This window comes from Sciurus vulgaris (assembly GCF_902686455.1).
Source record: "Sciurus vulgaris genome assembly, chromosome: 15".
NCBI classification, from domain to species: Eukaryota; Metazoa; Chordata; class Mammalia; order Rodentia; family Sciuridae; genus Sciurus; species Sciurus vulgaris.
Window position 1 is genome coordinate 22,051,250 of NC_136476.1, and position 19,875 is coordinate 22,071,124.

At 36.8% G+C, this 19,875-nt stretch overlaps 1 protein-coding gene across 1 annotated transcript in view; it reads right to left on the reverse strand.

The window, feature by feature from the left end:
* Nucleotides 1-5,165: 5,165 nt before the first annotated feature.
* Nucleotides 5,166-19,875, reverse strand: part of PUM3 (pumilio RNA binding family member 3) — a 41,837-nt gene continuing 27,127 nt past the window's right edge. The window contains 5 exon segments of the mRNA XM_079112145.1: nucleotides 5,166-5,468; nucleotides 8,378-8,468; nucleotides 10,963-11,050; nucleotides 13,583-13,805; nucleotides 14,474-14,606. Coding sequence (XP_078968271.1) covers nucleotides 5,336-5,468; nucleotides 8,378-8,468; nucleotides 10,963-11,050; nucleotides 13,583-13,805; nucleotides 14,474-14,606 — 668 coding nt within the window. The 3' untranslated portion in view covers nucleotides 5,166-5,335.

Genomic DNA, 19,875 nt, shown 5'->3' on the forward strand with positions numbered 1-19,875 from the left:
GTTATTATTACCAGCAGAATAGATTTGAACAGATCTATATTTAGAACTAGACTTAGATACTGAGCAATATGAATGGGGTAGAAGAGTCATTTTGGAAAGAAAAACCTACATCTTGTCTATTTCCTCAAAAATGCGCTCCTGCTGTTACACTGGTCTTTTAAAATTCCCATCACTGTCTTCAGTTGAATGAAGCAACAAGGCAGTATGTCTTCATTGGGAGATCTATCAGTAGGAATGAGTTTTAAAATGCAAAAGGATTTCTACCTAAAAGGAAAAGTCTGTTTTCAGGCATCTGGAAGTCATTTAAATTTCTAAATATTCATTATGCTTAATTATAAGTCATCAAGAGCATAAAGTCAGATGATTCTCATGACCTTACCTGACTCCTATCACCTTCCATTCAAGAAGCTGTCACTATCAGGCACTAAGAAATAATCATTTCCTCCCGAAACATGATTAACTCCCTAAGAACAGGGAAGCTTGGGCCAAAATTCCTCCTCCCTACATTCTGCAGCTCTATCTGTCCACTTCCATTCAGCAAAGGTATGGTCCACACTTACAAATGAATTAAACATTTTTAAAAATGAACGAAACACTTTTATTTTTATGAAAGACTCCAAACACCATTCTTTTATAGGGACAGGAGAGGCATCAGCATTGTCTTCCAAGGCACTGTTTTGAGCACAAACATGTACACAGCACTCAGTGTCTGCACATCTGGAATGCACAGCAGTCATTTAGTTACTATTCATAAAAGACGGGCAAGTCAAAGAATAAACTGCATCTCCTGGTTGACCCTGTTGTCTGAAAATCTTAAAAATTCCGAGTTTAAAATTTGGGGCATTTGGGATACCTTGGCAGTGTTTCAAATTTAGAAAAAAGTGGAGATGATTTTAAAATTATTTCCTTAAGTTAAGCAATATCAGAGTTGACAAAAGAGTTTAAGTGGTAGTGTTTTATATTTATTTAATTCATTAGTTTTGGTCTAGAAATAGCTTTGTTAACTGGCTCCCCACTAAGTGCTGCAGTTCTGAGAGCTTGTGTTCTTTTAACTATTACTCTGATACACACACCTCCTAACAATTCATGTAGATTTAGTATAATAGATTAAAAAGAGATTCCTCTGCTATAATTAAGATATAACCTTTTCAAAATTTCCCTGAGAATAAAAGAGGTTCCATCTCTAATTTTAAAGTGCCAATCCTTTGAGTTCAGCCATGTCCTCCAAAGAGTCCTTATTCTAGTATGTAATAAATGCTTACTATGCCAGACTTACAGGGAAAATGGATCTTCCTTTCTTCCTTATGGACATTTTACCCCTGGAAAAAAGCATGGAGTTGATGCAAGATGAAAACCACAATAAACTAAGTTTTCGAATTAATAATATTCTCAAATCCAGTAAGCTCTTACAGGAAAATAAGTCCCCCAACAAACCAGTTCTGTTGTTTTTAGTTTGTTAAAAGTAATTTTTAGACAGTTGCTTAAAAATGGAATATTGTTAAATTTATTTGTTCCTTCCAGAGTCAGACAGAACTGAAAGAATAAAATGGTATAAACTCACAGGAACAAAGTAAACAGGAAAGAAGTTATGAGTAGGTGAGCAATGGTAAGTGTTATCTGGAAGAACAGGAAGCACTGGAGAAAGTGGCAGAATGGAGAACTCATAATAACTGGTGCACGCAGAGAAGCAAGTCAGTTCTCAGTAGCACACACTAGGAAATCCCAGCAATAAGATGTGTCATGTCCTGGTGGAGGCCGGGGTGAACTCAGGATGGAAGAGGGGGAATTGGTTCAAACTTTGACTTTCCACACTGACAAAAGACTGGTGGCATATTTTGAGGAATTATGCTGGTTCAATTGCTCAAGATAAGAGGACCCCAAGTATGAGACAGCATGGAGAGAGGAACTATAATAAAAGCAAGTTGATCCATTAAAACTTGCACAATGAGGACCACGCAACCAGAACATGGGCTGCAGGTGGTTTGTTTTCAAGAAGGTACTGAATGGCTGCAAACAAAAAGCACAAATACTGACATCTGGAAGATCCAGGCAAAACAGAAGGATCCACACCTAGATACCCACACAGGAGAGTCAACAGTTGAGAACAAGAAAAGCCTGCCCCCTTTCCATTAGCTTCCATTTTCTGCAACATATAAGGACAGCCAGGGACCTGTCCCCAAAAACCTCAAACACCAAGACCAAAAACAAAGAGAAAAAGAGCAGACACAGAAAAGGGGCAAAGTAAAACAAAACAACCAAAAAAATACAACATCCCCAGAGATACAAGAGATACTGATTATATGAAAGGAACAAGAAGACACTTCACAGGAAGGGCTGGCAGAGAATGGGGAAAAAGTAAATACCTCACCCAGAATGCAAAACAAAAAAACCAAAGAAATAAAAAATAGGAAGAAGGGAGGAAAACTGGAGCTTCAGATCAGCATTCAAGATCCCAAAAACAGGAACTCCTGAAACAAAGATAAATGAAAGCTGGGGAGGAAAGGTATGAAAATTACAAGAAATAATACAAAATCTTTCCCAGAATAGAAGTGCTTGGCTTTTCTAATTAAAAACTGTTTACAAGGTGCCTAGAATGAAGAATGTTACGCCACACAATCCTGAGATATGAGAAGGCTGATGATTTAAAAAATAACTAATAGTGTAAATTTCAAGGAGTCTATCCCTCCCCAAAAGGCCACATATAAAACTGATAATAAGTATACTATATTTCCATTGCAGTTTTGCACGCACAAAAATTCTTGATCAATGCTTTCAAATTCTAAAGCAAAATTTAACTAGAATTCTATACCCAGCTAAACTAGGTTCCCAGGTGTGAAAGAGTAAAACACCTTCAGACTTGGAAGAGCTTTACAATGCCACCTCACATGTATTTTTGCATAACAAGTGTATTAGAAGCTGGGACCATTCAAGTAAGTGTTAAAGCAAGAAAGAGAAATGCATGGCATCAGAGAAACCAGAGAGAAATGAAGGGAAGGGGACAGGAAGATGATGGTGGACATGTAGCCCATTCTTTAGGACATCCCGAAAGCTGGGGGGAGGGAGAGGGTGGGATGTGTCTCCAAGAGAAAGTGGAAATGCTAATTGACCTGACATGTAATATTCAGTCAGATTGGCATGCTTTTAGCTGTAAATGTCTAAAGATCCAATTCACAATTACCAAGATGAAAAATGGGGGTCTATTTTCTTACACAACCAGAAGACCAAGGCTAGCATAGCTGCAGTTGATTTAGGTATCAGTTCAATATCATCAAGTTCTAGATTATCTCTAACTCTCGCTCAGCAACTGCCAGCATGCTTTCTATCCGTTCTCTTGGCTGTAACAGCTCAAGCACTGGTTGCACTGAAGGGACTATTCCTGTGGGGCTAGGGTCTCAGAAAGCTTTTCCAGGAACACCTCCTCTTCCATGGTTCACTGACTGAGCTCCTTCCAAAATCAATCACTGACTTAAGGAATGGAGCCTCTGGATTAGTTCATACCAGTGCTCTTCTGCACAAAACAAGGGAACCAGGTGTAGGCTGGGCAAGTAATTTCACATTTATGACTCACTTGAGACACTAGTTGGGAAACATGGAACAGGATAGCTGATCCGCATGGAAAGAAATACAAACAAGGGCATCTCACTAGGTTGAAGAAAGAGGAAAATGGCCATCCAGTAGTTGCTAATGGAGCCTACAAGAGAAGTTAAAGTGATTCTGGTAAAAAAAAAAAAAAAAAAAAAAAAAAAGATTAAAAATTACATAAATTAAAACAAATGAGACAATGACTAATTCCAGGAAAACTCAAATGGCAGAAGAAATCAAAGTTCACTGCTTGAGTCAATATTTAACAATTCATGTAGATGTAATAATATAAACCTTTTGATTGATTCATCACAAATGATGCTGTTCTATTGGGAAGAGAGGGAAGAAGAGGATTAGTGATGGTGAAGTTCTTAATCTGTATTTTTTATAACAGGAAGTCAGAAGACATCATCTAAAACTGAGAGATTAAAAATATAACTATAACAATAATGTATTTAGAAATAGCACAGCTAAGAATAACTGGAAGTCATTTCTGGAGAGGATAAGGCAGGGGTGTCGAGGAGAGGGCAGAAGAAGTGGCTGCTTTTATAAGTTTTACAAAAGTACTTTTCTAATTATTTACAAGATATATCATGTTTTTACTTTCAAAGATGAAAAAAATAGTAGCCCCCATTCCAGACTCTGAATGGGCCCTTTATATGAACACACATCACAATGTATTAGTCAAACAAAGGCAAGCTCTAATGTTGCCTTTTCCCCATTCACCTCCTCACACAATGCCTAGTTCCCCCAGCTGTCCTACCCCATTCCCTAAGACTCAGAGGGCTGTAGTCAGGAGGGAATCCATGTGAAAAGTTATAGGTTATCAGCTCTTCTGTTCTTTGAGAAGGGTTCATACACCCTGTAGGAGAGAGGTTGTGAAGTCTGGGTAGCCCCTGATCTACCTACCCTTCTAAGTGTTGCCACTCAGATCCAGCTGTAGTTTTAAAATTCAGACATGCTACCTGCACTCAGACTTCTGCACTGGAACAGATCTGCATCTTTCTGCCATTTACCCTGTAGACTTTGACTATTTTAGTGCCAGTCCAAAGGTAGAATGTCTTATCACAAGGAGCTTATTTACTTGTAAGACTCAAATCCCTCAGAGACAGGGAGATATTTCTAGTAATGATCACCTTAACACTGCTATCCTCTGTGATCTTCTAAGTCATCTAGCACATTTCCTGCAATGAGCTTAATTTACCTAAGTAGCTTTCAAAGAAAACCTAACATGGAACTCAATCCACAGAACAAACAGAAGGCCCTCATTGTAGGGTGTCTCTCAAAGCCTCCTATAGTTCAGTTCAGAACTATTAATTCCCACCTAACTGATCCCACAGACTCTAGGCTCTTCATTTCCATATTCTGCCTTCCTTTGGCACAATGGCCCTCTCAAGTCCCAAATGTTCCAGGAAGACTAAGACTACGTGCTCACTGAAGGTGTCTTCTCCCCCAAATCAACTCATTCAACCACACTTCATACATATTTGGTCCCATATATGATTGCTAAACTTTCCAATTACTGCTGCACACTGTGGTCTACTTACTAATTCAAATGAGAGGCTGCGATTTAAAAATTAAAGACCATTTTTAGAAATAATTTTATATAAACAGATTCTTATACAAAGAAGAAACACATGTACAGAGCTTCCAAATTACCAATAAGGTGGACCCCTGGCACTCTTTTCTGTGGTGCGAAGAGAACAGAGAATGGGGGAAAAAATGATTCCACTGTTTTCTTAACTGTTTCCACTTATGCAGTCAATTTTTCAAGTAGAGTTTCTATGCCTTTGCTGGTACTTTTCTTTTTTTCCAACGTGGGAATAAGGCTTTTCAGCCCAGCTTTGACTTTGTTTGCAACTTCTTGGTCAGAACTCTGCAGAAGGCTGAAGACAGAAAAAAACAAAAAAAATTAGTGATAGTTAAATTAAAAAAAAAAATCTTAGATAATTTGCAGTACTACCAGGACTTACAGTAAAAAAGAATTCATTAATGTTGAGTTGAGTCCTATAACTATATACACTCTAGATGTTTTTTGTTCACCAGATGAATGATGAGGGCCAGTAACCTATATATTCTAAAATCACATAAGAATGTTTTATAATCTTGCAGGTGGATTTACTCAAGTAAAGACTTGATTGACTTTGATTATCTTAGGATTTAATTATATCCTGTCTTAAATTATTTTACATGCCTTCTATCTTTTCTTCCCTATCTATATTATAAGCTCAAGAGTAGAGTCCCTGTATTTTCTTTATTTATTTCATGGCCAAGAAGAGCTGAGTAGATTAATTAACCCAATTGTATGGGTATACAGGAAGCCTAGGTGGGGTACGAAAAGTAAGAGGTAGCAAGCTTCCTCGCTGAACTCTACAACATGTAGTAAAGGAGTATGAGCTTTACCTCTGAGTTTCACAGCCTAAGTTTTGAAATGAGCTGCTGTTGTAATTACACAACCAAGAGCATGGTATTTAAATTATCTAGGATTCAGTTAATGGAATTAACAACAGAATCCACCTTTTTCCTTGTAAGGCTGGTCATTTCTTTTTGGTATGGGAATAGAACCCAGGGTCCTGCACATACTAAGCACCTATTCTACCACTGAGTTACACTCTAAACCCCCATGGGGTTGTATTTCGAGCCTCAAATGATCTTGTATCTGAAGTCAGAGTCAGGCACTTAGCAAATAATAAATGTCAGCCACTCAGTAAAATAACCTGAAACCTTGCTCAAGTGCTTTGCCACCAAAGTGAATGGAGACCTGTGGACTAGTAGCAGTAAGCCCATTCCTTCTACACATGCCTGAGTTTTCTGTTCTTCCCCTGCTTCTTCAGGACCATACATAGATGTTAACCTCTGAAACACAGTCTAGAAGGAAATCACTTGTGTTTTTCAAAAGTTCCAATAACTTTCATCATGTCAGCAAAGAGGAGGGCCAGTTATTAGCACTAAGCAGCATTCCAGTGCTCATGAGACCCAAGCAACAGCACTGCTTGCCATCAAAATGTTGAAAAGTGTAGTTCCCTTTTAATGGATTTGTGACTCACTTGGTGTTTTAATTTTTATACATGTTGGCTAAACAGTTACATAATGTATAACACTAATACAAGATAACATTTGATACATTAAACTTAATAATAGGCATTTTATATGCATGGTTTTCATAACAACTTTAGGATTATTAGTAATCTCATTTTTCAACCAAGAAAAACCAAAAAAGTTCAATAATTTTCCCAACGGTACCTAGTAAGCTGGGTCTGGAGCCCAGACAGCCTGTCTAAAGCCAATGCTCTTACATGCTAGACAGATTTGTGTCCCTGAGTTATTTTTCTGCTAGTATACAAAACTGATTTTCTCTTTCTACCTGAAAAGGCTTTTTCATTTGCTCTAAAAAGATATGGCACCAAAAAGACAAACAACAAACAACAAATCAAATTTCCAAAAGAAAACACGAGTTTTAAGTAAAATATAATAAGCAGGGGATTTGACAAAATAAATAAACACTACAATATTAAAAAAAAAAAAAGATAATTGTATTTATTGTTAGGTTATATACAGTTCAACTTCCATTTAGAATTCCAAGTCTTTCATGTCTTCCTGTACTAATTCCAAGTAGTGCTTCATAATAAACTTGGTAGTATTCTTATGTTTGAAATTTACCCAAGGGGAGCTCTGTTAAGTACCTTTATAAATTAATTTCATAGCATCAATGAATTTCTATTTAATTGAGAGTAATGAAAGAATATGTCAGTAGGTGTTAATATTCCAAATGTCTGATAAAGAAATTCATAACAAAAAAGTTTGTTTCTGCTAATGAATTCTGACTATTCAACATCAACTAGAAAATTAACTAATATTAATAAGAAATGAACAAATGATCAAAGTATGAAAACCCATATACTTGAGGATACTAATCAACAAAGTATGAAACACCCATATACTTGAGGATACTAATCAACCAGAAGAAGGCTTTTATGAGCATATATTTGCAAGTATATGTGTACAAGATCAAATTATATACTGAAGAAATATTTAACCTAACATCTACAAACAATATAGTTAAACTGCAAAGTAAGTTACAAATGAATTATGGTAGGAAATTCAAATTAGGATTAGTATCTTTTTTCTCAAACCATGGTAGCACAGCAGGGGAAAAATAAACAGTGAATGCTTCAAAGCAACACACAAATCTTATAAAACAAATGCTTTAAACAGAGGGTTCCATATGGGTATAAAATACATGGAAAGTTCAATGACCTGTAAATTACAAACTCAATGTAAGTCTAGAGAATAATACGCAAGATTCATACATCATCAGTTTTCTCTCATTTTAAGGTAGAAAAAACCAGCATGCAGATTTTAGAAACATATGCTTTCCCAATTCTTTTAGAATCACTAAAAACAAACAAACAAAAAAATACATGTGAAGTTAGGCAACGCATGACTTAAAAAAAAAAAAAAAAAAACACCTTTGTCACTGTGTTTTTAGGAACACAAACTATTTACTAAAATATATAATTATGTTTTGGTCAAAACCATCATATGATGCCTTGTGAATGTCATCAGTTTGTGATCTTTGATAACCAAAAGATGGCAGTAAAAGAAATCCTAAGGACTGACTGAAAAAGCTACATTTGCTTTCTAATATTTGATGTACTTGTCTAGACTATGAACTAATTAGTACAGACTAATGCCAGATTACTAGGAACAAGTACTAGAGCTGTGAAGTAAAGGGGAAGGAAGTGTACCTTTGTATGACTAGGTCCTGAGCAGAGAAGAAACACAATATACCTACCTGGAAAGAATAATGGCACCTCGATTTACACTAGCCCAGGACTTCAGGTTCTTCATACCAACGTGTTCTATAAGCGTTCTTGCAAAACATCCTATAAAGATATACTGAAATTTAGTGAACATCATATACCAAACTCCCAATCTTTTTTCTTCCCACCTTAAACTTACAAATATGTTTTAGTTTAAAAAAAAAAAAAAAAAAAAAAAAAAGACTTCTCAACCAATCTCTCTTAACACTAAAAATCCCAGTACAGGCTTTATATAATGCATTAAAACAGTCATTTGTTTTAATTCTGATCCAAACTGTAAGTTGGTTAAGCAGTTACTCAGGAAAAACAATAAATTCTTTAAAAAATGCTCACTTGGTCATGCTTGCATTTCTTTTTAATATTTAATGATTTAACCTTGACCTGAAAGTTATTCAAGAAGTAAATGATTGACAAGCAGCACCTTGTTTGGTCAAAATCAAGTTTTCCCTCATGGAGGAATGCTGATCTAGAAGGTGACAAGAACACAGAGGCTGAAGAATGACTATTCTAGGTTATATAGGGCAATTTCCCTCTACAATGCTTAGATATCAAAAACACTACTCATCTTCTTTACTCTAGTACTTTTGATTCTCAAGGTCTTGGTATTATCTTAACTGTACATCAAAGTGCTGTTGGACAAAGGAGAATTTCTAATGGCCAGGATTAAGTACAGGTGGAAGAAAGAATAATTTATCTTAAAGGCAAACATCTTGGTTAGGAAGTATGTACAATTCATTCAGATACTCAAATGTGAGGACTCTTTAAAAGTTATGAGGCGTATGGCTATTTAGGTTTCTTTTTTGGGGGGGTGGGGGTACTGGGGATCTATCCCAGGGTCACTTACCACTGAGCTACATTCTTAGCCCTTTTCATTTTTTAAATTTTGAGACAGGTTCTCACTAAGTTTCTTAGGGCCTCACTAAGTTGCTGAGGCTGGCTTTGAACTTTTGATCCTCCTGTCTCAGCTCCCAAGTCACTGGGATTAGAGGCATACACCACCAAGCCCGGCTGCTGTTCAGACTTTCATGGCTTGTTTTTTACAAAGGTAACCTACAGGGCTGGGGAGATAGCTCAGTCGGTAGGGTGCTTGTCTTGCAAGCACAAGGCCCTAGGTTCAATCCTCAGCACTGCAAAAAAAAAAAAAAAAAAAAAAACAAAGGTAACCTACAACAATTATTTCCTGAGGTGGAATGTATGTCTTCTTCTGAATCTGGGTGAACATGACCGACCATCTTGACCAAGTGAGTATGATAAAAGTGATGATATCATATGACTTCTGGGGATAAACCATCAAAGTACTATGCATTTGGTTTATTCCCTTGTGATGCTCATGCTAAGGTACTAACCACAATACTGTGAGGAAGCCCAAACAGCCTATGAAAATTGAGGCTACTGATTCCTAGCTAACAGCCAGCACCAACTTGCCATTTATGTGAGATAGCTATTGTAGAAGTAGATACTATAATCCCAGAGAAACAAAGCTCTTCCAAACTTGATCCAAATGATTGTCCTGAAAACTACTGAGTTCTGAGGTGGTTGTCCCACAGCAACAGATACTTAAAATATGTAGACACACTCAATTGTTACTACATGAGAATGATAAACATATCAGGCCCAAACAGGCATATGTTAGAGCTGTCAGCACATTTTCATTAAGAAGAAGAAAATTTCCTAGAAAAATCCCTTAAACTTTTAACAACTTCTCTGGCATAAACTCAATTCAATTATGCATCAACTCTTTTTTAATAATGAAAAAGATAATTCAATACATTTTTTAAAGATTATAAGTTTTCTTATTAAAAAAAAAAAGCAGTAGAAAAATAGCCTCTATTCCTATTCTTAAAGGTTGAGTGAGAAGTGGCAGCTCTATGGTTATACTGGTCGTCTCATTAGCTAAAGAACTATAACTTGTCTTAATTCATGATCTGTCACTTTTTCAGACAGTAATAGCTGAAACTAATTTGGTGGGGAGAATTCTCTTAGCAGCTTAAGAACCAGATGGAGTTTGAGTTCAGGACTAAGAGAGGAATGGTATACAACATTTCAATTACATACAAGATGCTATCCTCCTCTTTACAGCTGAGTTTCTACAGAGCAGCAATAAGGCTTATTTAAAAAGGGCCAAGAACTGGCTTGCCCTTTGGTCATACATATTTCAATGCCGAATATATAGGCAGCTGTCCAAAATTCTCTGATGAGGATAATATTCTTCTGCTTATTCTTTTCTCAAAATTAGAGATAAAAACCATGCCTTTTCATTGGATCAAATGCTACACTATCTGTGAGGAATGGCATTTCAGGGCAATGACCAAGTCTGGTTAAAAGCCTAAAGTAGGAGAGGAGGGAAGAGAGAAAGCATGAGGGAGGGTGGGAAAGTGACCAAAAAATAAATAAATAAATAAAGGATTCTTGGACACAAGATTTTATTCACAGACATCATTTCTAAACACTTGACAAACTTCATATGAACTTAAGTGGCCAGTGTAAAGTTCAGGGATGCCAGGAATTATAGAAATTCCACATAAGACACAAGAAAAGGTCAAGCTGCATGGCTTACCTTCTCTTCCATTTTCTTTCATCTTTTTATCTTGCTCTATTAACCATTTCAGAACTAGATGTCCTGCAGGATGTTCTGCAACATGAAGCTACAGGGGATCAAGAAGAGGCTAATTCAAACATCTGTTCTCACCCATGCCTTGGCCCACAATTCAACCTATATAACCACATGCAAACTTGATGCAGCCAAGTTTCAAGTTCCACAAAGCTTAAGAAGTCTTTATCTAGAATATTCATCATTTCTAGAGGGACCAGAGATCTGTTCTACTCTCCAGGCTGAAATGAACTCAGTTATGCAAGAACACAGTCCCTCCAGGGCAGGGCACACTTGACTTCCTGAATTCCTGTCCAAACAGCACAGCACCACCACCACTTTTCCAGTGGTAATATGTAGTTCCGAGGTGAGAATAAACTTCTGGAACAAAATACTACAACAGAAACACTGAAACCTAATGTTGAATGATGAATGGTGTTTAAACACATGTGACTACAATTATGTGATAAGTAGGTAAAAAAAAACTGTTTTAACTCAACTTGATTCCTTTTAAAGGGTTACACCAATTGTTTCCAACTGGGGTCTCCCCGTATGGAGTATGGGAGACAATGGGCACAATCTCTTTACAGAGAAACTATGCACGCTCATCATTCCCACTTGTTAATATGACCTGCTTCAGGAGGGCAGAGGACAGGGCTGCTAAGACCCACAACCCACTTCTCCTTCCCAATTCTATGCATTAGAACTATGCCATTCACTAAATACCTGGCGTGGTTTTCATTCAGAACCAAATATGTGTTGTTATCAAACATTTCCAAATGCCAAGCTTTGGCCCAGATGATTAGAAGGAATTAAAGATGAATTCAACATAATTGCTGCTATGGGAAAGGCTCCTATTTACTCAACAGCACCTCTCTTGCCAGCTTTCTTTCCTGCTGACATGTCAACCAGCCACCCACCTCCTCTAAAGGTTCCTTTCTACTCAGGGGATACATCCTGACTGGTCTGAAACAATTCAGTTCATCTAAACAGTTTCTGCCAGAGATTGGCCCAAAAGTGAATGTGACTTAGTTCTGGTCAACAAAATGTCTAAGAAAGTCCGTCTGGAAACCTGCCAGTCCCAAGAGGAAAAGATTCATTGCTCTTGCTCTTTCCTTCCTGCTTGGGACCTTGATGTGTTGACTTGGGCTATGGTGTGAAAGCTAGCAAATGCAAGGCAAGAGCAGCTGTGAAGATGAGGTAAGCCAAGAGGGTGGAATAGGGCACTGTGAAGCACTACTTTTATTATTATGGTAATTAACCACTTAAGGGCTACCAAGAGGCAATTATCATTTCAAGCCAAAGCCACTCCCTTCTAGAGTAACTACCCATAGTACTAGTTAAAAGTCCTTGGATCCAGACCAAAATTTAGATGTTATATTTAGTGCCCATCACATCCTGAACATATCTCAGTAAAAGAACTGACTTTGGACCACTTTAACACCTTGCCTGCATATGTCTCTCCAATGGACCCCAGGCTCTAAGGACAGGGACACTGTCATTTGGATACTCCTTAAGCATTCAGGACAGATTAATGAATAAAAGGCAAAGAAGTTGAATAATTTACTTTATATCTTCAACCTGTAATACTAGGGATAATAATAAAAGATTACTGTGCTCTGTGATGCTACGTGAAAGAAGAGGCCAATCTCTGTCTCAGGAAACCTTAGGTTCCACAACACAAAGGCGCCATACGACCTGGCTGGCCTCTGCTTGACAATTCCCACTTCCCACCCCACCTTCCTGTTCTCAAACAGGCTTCCTCACTCCTTGCATCATTATGGCTGCTGCACTTGTGTTTCCTTAGCCTGGAATCTTCTTTCTACCATTTCTTGCTGAGTACTAATGCTCAGGTCTCAGCTTCTGCTTTCCCTACCTTCAGAAAAGCCTTCCCTGTGGGTAGGTGGCTCTTTACACAATCACCTAAAACTTGTACTTGCCTCAAGCTCTCACTTAAATGCTGACTAAATAATTACTGATGTAAATGTTTAAATAGTGTGTCCCCAAATGACAAGTTTGGGGGAGGGCAGCGCTAGCCACTGTCTAGCACTTATCATGCCTCATAAATCAGTGGACTTAAGACGTAATGAAAAACGGTATGAGGCCCAAGCAATATAGGCAGGAGCAATCAGAATGAGCAAGTATTTAATGAAAAAAAATTAGGGAAGAATTCATGAAAGATTCTAAGACTGTGGATGACTAAGGCTTTCTATAGAAAAACACAGGGAATGGAGAAATGGGGCAGCATTCCAGGTTGGAGGAAGAAGCCAACATTCATAGCAAATTCAAAACACAAATTAAGAGTATGGAATATTCTGGAAAAGTAATATGGGGCCAATCATGGACAACACAGAATATCACTAAGATTGTGTTTTTATTCTGTAGCTAACATGAATCAGTGTACATTTCTGAGAATACAAGTACTGAAATGGCATGTCATTTTGAATTCCCAATTTTCAAAATGTACTGTCAGTATGAGGTGAGTTAATTATTGTTAAAACTCTTTTTATAGTGATGTTCTCACTGAGTTGACTTGAGTTTTTATAGCCCCTGCAGTTTTCCTGCCTATCTTATAATAGTGCATTACCTCTCCATCCTTGCCACCAGGATGTAGTTCTGCTGCTGCCAAGCTGGCAATGGCATCCATGGCAGGTTGAACGTCTCCAGTGGCAGATCCCAGAATGTCGGATACCAACACACACGCAGACTTATCTAGCACCACCTCTTGTGCATGTCCTTGCAGGTAGTTTAACAAAGCTGGAGAAATGGATTCTAAGAGCTCACGACGACGGATCTCTGTGTCTTTCTTACTGTAGGAATATGTTGAATGAGGCAAGATGGTAGCAAAAGAAACAGTGATCCTATTATCACAAAATCCTCAAGCAAGTACCATAGTCTGTGTCACACTCTATTCTAATTGTTGACAATTCTGTTGAGCATATAGATGATGAGTGATTTGAGGCTATGTTCTATTTTTCATCTTCACATCCACAGAATCTGATTAGTGCCTGGCACAGAACAAGCACTTAACAAATGAAGCTCAGTTTATGCAATACAACAGTAACAAAATAACCAAACAAAAGCCCAAACACCCAAACAACAACAAATTATTCCATAAGATAACACATGCTTAAGACTACTTTATGAACTCTATTCCCTTCCTTTGGTACTCAAACCCACAGTAATAGTAGTTTCGAAAATAAAGCAAACAAAAAATGCACCATGCATCTGAATATCGGCTATGAGACGTTCTTTTGGCATGACACTTTTATTTCCTTGTCAAGATAAGAACTTTAGAATCTGTCAAAACTTATAGGATTAAAAACAAAATTCACCTCTTGAGAAGTTTTTAGAGAGAGAGAGAAAGAGAGAGACTATGGATACGTGATTATAGATTTCTAGAAGCACAGACTACTCAAATTTAATGAACAGTCAAAGCAAAGGAATGAAGTAGTCAAACCATTCTACTAGCTTTTACCTGTGTGCATTACCATCTCCTTTTTGCAGAACTTCAATGATTTCTCGTACTGTATGTGCAGGATCTCTGGGACTCAGTAAGTACAACAGGACCTTCCTTCCATATTTGTCATTTACTATGTTTGGCAAGGAAACTGATAATTTTCCTATAAATTATGAATAAAAAAATCAAATTTTAGTATATCTGTAATCTATGGTTGATATTAGAATGGTGATGAAAAATAGACATATAACTATTTTCCCATGTATTTAATGGAAAAAGTGGAGTGAGTTCTGAATTGTCACATTAAAGTACAAACAGATTTACATTTGGAACACAGAGTCAATTCTCTACTGTGATTAGTATCACTGAACAATCCATTTGTATTAACTGACCAAGACCAAGGCCTTACAACATATTTAAAGTAGTTATCTTCAATCATTATGACCAGTATTTCTTAGTCCTATTCCTAAGGAACAGTTCTCGCTGGGGTCGCTGAGTAGATGGTTAATTTGTAGCTGCATTTAACCACAGCCTCAATGAAAAACATCCTTCTCAGAACTTCCCTGCTGATTATGTGAGGGAGATAGAGAAATTGTTAAACAGAAAAAATGGATAAAGTGCTTTTAAAGTTAGGTTGCTTATTCATGGTGAATGAAGGCTATTTAATTATTATAGTGAAAAACAAGAAGAGTGGGAAGGGAATGTAAATCCAGAAAGACTCCAGAGTAGTTACAAATTACCCTGTATGGTCTTATCAGTCAATATACTCAGGCACAGGAACTTCCTTTTCTATGGTTGCAATCGAAGTGACAAGCAATACTATCCCATCTCAACAGAGGGCCTATGCAAATCTGCTGATGTTTTCAAAGACAGAAAGTCACTGTTTAAAAATTCTTTTATTCTTGACAGAGAAACACAAAGAAAAGCCATCTGCTTTTCCTCGCCCTTTACATTCTTGTTTCTTGTAACAAACTTTATATTCACGACTATCTCAGCGCCACAGATTCTTAGAACTGGCTGAGGCCAAAGGAAGAATTCAGTTCTACTAGCCATGTCTACAGATGAGACACTAGGAAAGGAGAGAGATGACTTGCCAGAGGCCATGCAGACTCAGTAGAAGGGCCCACCAGTCAGAGTACCCTGACTCTAAATCTAGTCTCTTTCAAAGAAATCATACAACCTCTTCTGAAGAGGAGTTACTTATGAGATGACATGTTCAGGTCAACTCTTCTCTAATTTGTCTATTTACTATGATAAAGTTAGTAATTTTAATGCAAGGAAGCAAACTAAATTAAGTGAGTTATGAACTATGAGGCCATGATACAACAAAATTCAAGATTCCATAGTTGATGATGAAACTCCAGATTTCCAAGTACCATGTTCCTTTTTAAAAGAAACCACAGTGCCTGGTTAACATTACTCCAATCCTCACTTGGCTCTTACCACTTCTCAAGAAGTTTAAAGTCACATCATGATTCCTATATTAAACATACAAGCTTTCAAAATAGATTCAATAAATCTAACCACCTTGAACTAGATATATAATTTCAATCCTGGGAAAATGAACTTAAAATTTCCACAATAAAAGGGAAGACAGACCAAAAAAAATCCAAACTTATTACAGAATATGGACCTCTTATGTAAATAATAAGCACAAAACTGGACTCATTACATTATGTGTTTTTGATGATGACATTCAGTGCCCCGTACAGGGGGACCTTAAGTATATCTTTCAGTATCTGTTTTAAACTTGAGTCAACTTAGATGTGGACATATGTCTTATAAAATCTGCTCTCTGATCTGTTACTTCATTGAAAAAAAGAGTTGAGAATGATACACAGTAGGTTGGGTCAATTTCCATAGTCTTAACATCAACCCTTTGCTGTCCTTTAAAAAACAAACCCTTCTAGAATACCTTTAAAAGTTGTTTTTATGAGAGAAATGTCAAAACAAGGCAGAGGGATAAACAACTATAATGGTTACTTCTGGACTAACTCAATACATATGGTTTGGGCAGAAATAATTTTGGAACACAAGAAACTCGAACTTTAAGAAACGCATAAAATTCATACAAAAATATATTCAAGGACAAGACCCCCAATTCACTGATCTTCACTGCCTTTTGGTTTGTAATTAAGGAATTTAGACCTACACTCAAGTTTAGTTAAAAATTTGAAAATATATAATATTTATAATACAATTTTATGAGACTCAAAAACATTTATTTAGGGCTGGGGTTGTGGCTCAGTGGAAGAGCACTTGCCTAGCATGTGTGAGGCACTGGGTTTGATCCTCAGCACCACATATTAATAAACAAAATAAAGGTCCACTGACAACTAAAAAATATTTTTTTAAAAAAACATTTACTTAAACAAGTAGTATTTAATTCTCCCCCATCTCACCTTCATTCTAGCTTTTCCCTACCTCTGAAATCACACATCTTTGAGAAAATGTAAAGAAAACAGTGTATAAGTGTTGTTATGGTGTGGAGTACTACCCCATTTCTCTTTAACTTGGATTACAGAGGAGAGATTTCGAGATCATCTCCTGGAGAGTACCAAATACTTTCTTTAATACAAACAAACAGGTAGGAAACAACTGTGGTATAGCTGGTTTTGTGCTTAATTTGTTCTCCAGAGTCTTAAAAGTCAACCAGAGTCTTAAAAGTCAAGTTGGAAGCCTTTGGCAAATCCTTTGACCTCCCTGCACATTAATTCCCTTATCTGTAAAGGAAATGACCCACCTGCCTGACACACAGGCTATTACCATGAGCAAATCAGAAAATCCATAGGGCAAGCTGCTGTAAAAAAATTATTTTCATATTTGAAACACACCACTGAATATACAGCATCCTCAATGATGAAGATTAAATAAAGCTGATAGAGTCAAGTTTTTTCACTCTCACAAAAGAAACACCAACAATGACAGTCTGATTTTCAGTTTGGCTTAGCTTATACTTTACAAGAATTAACTTAGAGAAAATAAAACGAGGACCAGTTTTTATAATTTCTTTTTCTTACACTTCAAAAACAAAGAGCCCGGGAAAGAACAAAAGACCTCTCTCCCGTGATTCATGAAGTTCTAGATTCTTGTGTTCCAAAACTATTTCTGCCCAAAGACACCTTTGGCCAGTTCTGATCTAGCGTTAAGCCCTTTCCAGACTGCTTGGCACTCTTGTTTTGCCTATTCCTCTCCAAAGAGAAGGGTAATAGTCAAAATCAAAGATCTACACAGGGAGGTTAGAAATACAAAAAGCAACATAATCTAGCTATTGTGAACTGAGCTGCTATAAACATTGATGTGGCTGTGTTACTGCAGTTTGCTGATTTTAGGTCCTTTGGGTATAAATTGAGGAGTGGGAAAACTAGGTCAAAAGATGGGTCCATTCCAAGTTTTCTTAGGATTCTCCATACTGCTTTCCAGAGTGGCTGCACTAATTTGCAACTCCACCAGCAATGTAAAAGTGTGCCTTTTCCCCCACATCCACACCAACATCTATTATTGTTTGTGTTCTTGATAAAAGCCATTCTAATTGGAGTAAGATGAAATCTTAGAGTTGTTTTAATTTGCATTTCTCTAATTACTAGAGTGGATAAAGAAACTCTGGCATTTATATACACGATGGAATACTATTCAGCCATAAATAATAATATTATGGCATTTGCAAATAAATGAATGGAACTGGAGAACATCATGCTAAGTGAAATAAGCCAAGCCCAAAAAACCAAAGGCTGAATGTTTTCCCTGATAAGTGGAGAATGATATATAATGGGGGGAGGGAATGAGAGAATAATGGGGGAATTTTAGAATATGTAGAAGGAAATGAGATGGAGGGGGGTATGAAAAATGGTGAAATGAGACAGACATCATTACGCTATGTACATGTATGATTACATGAATGGTATGAAACTACATTGTGTACAACCATAGAAATGAAATGATGTACCCCATTTGCGTACAATGAATCAAATGCAGTCTGTAAAAAATTAAAAGCTAAAAAAAAAAGCAATATAAATTACTGAGAACCAAGCCTGTGGTATATGTACTTCTATGATAGTTTCTGTGTGAAGGAAAACAGAAATGCAAATTACATGACCCATAAGAAGCTAAAATCTAGCAGAAGCAGCAAAAGAATTAATGGAATTAAAAAGAAATATAAGAGACTTAAATAATGAATACTAACTGAAGGGTTGAGGGAAGGTTGTATCACCAGGCAGCCTAAGTGTTTTGTTATAAAAAATGTTCTTTTTTTTTTTTTAAAATGGCAGATCCAATTTAATGGGTATAGGGTTTGTCAGTTCTGAAAAATAAAAGTCCTGGAGACTGGTTGTACAATCATTTTGAGTACAGCACATATTATTGACTGTATACTTAAAAATGACAGATAGTGTTCTGTGTATTTTATCTAATTATAAAATAAACAAAAACAAAAATGGGAAGGTCTAGCACCTTAGTGCTCACATTCCCAGAGGCTTAGGTGAGTTGTGGCCATCACTTTGGACAAGGCAGGTGATTTCTCCATTGCTCATATGCCTACCTCCTTGTCTCATACCTGGCCTGCCTTATTCATTTACCTGTTTAGTCAATGGACGTTTCTCTGTTTGTGAACACTATGTCAGATCACAATTAACTGCTAAGTGAATGGGTAGGTAAAACAAAGACAACAGCAGTTGATAGGATGAGCAGACCAGATCTGGCAGGGAGATCAAAGAGTGATACCTGATTGATCTTAACAGAAAACAAGGAATGACTATCAGCTTATGATTTTGATATGACATTTCAGTAAATCCAGATACTATGACCAGAATGCTTAGCAACACTAAGTTTTTTTGGCCATTTAAAAAAAACCCTGTATAATACAATAGGTTTTTGTAGTGGTTGGGTGGAAAATACTGAAACATAGGACTTTATGTGTAGTATATTTGTGTAGAATTACTCAGCAATCTGGTAAGTAAATACCTTCACAAACTTTTAACACATGTTCAGAAAATATACATGATTGTTAATGGAATTATCTGCATTAGCAAAAATTAAAAAGAATTTTAAAATAGGGCTAAAAACTATATTAGAAAGAAAAAAACTGAACATCTATCACCAGGAAAAGAAAATTACAGTGTATCCATAATAGAATACTACTTGGCATTGAAAAATAAATGACCAAGGACAAAGTGGGCAAATTCATGGTCCACACTCAAATCCAGACTGCAGCCTACTTCTGATACCCTGCAAACTAAGAATAGATTTTGCATCTCAAAGGATTGTTAAAGGGCAAAACCAAATCAAACAGGAATGTGAAATAGACACCAGGTAAGGCCCATAAAGCCTAAAATAATCACTATCTGGTCATTTACAAAACTGGCTTGCTGGTCCCCAATGATGAAACTTACAACATAATAAGTTACAGAATATGTACAAAATAT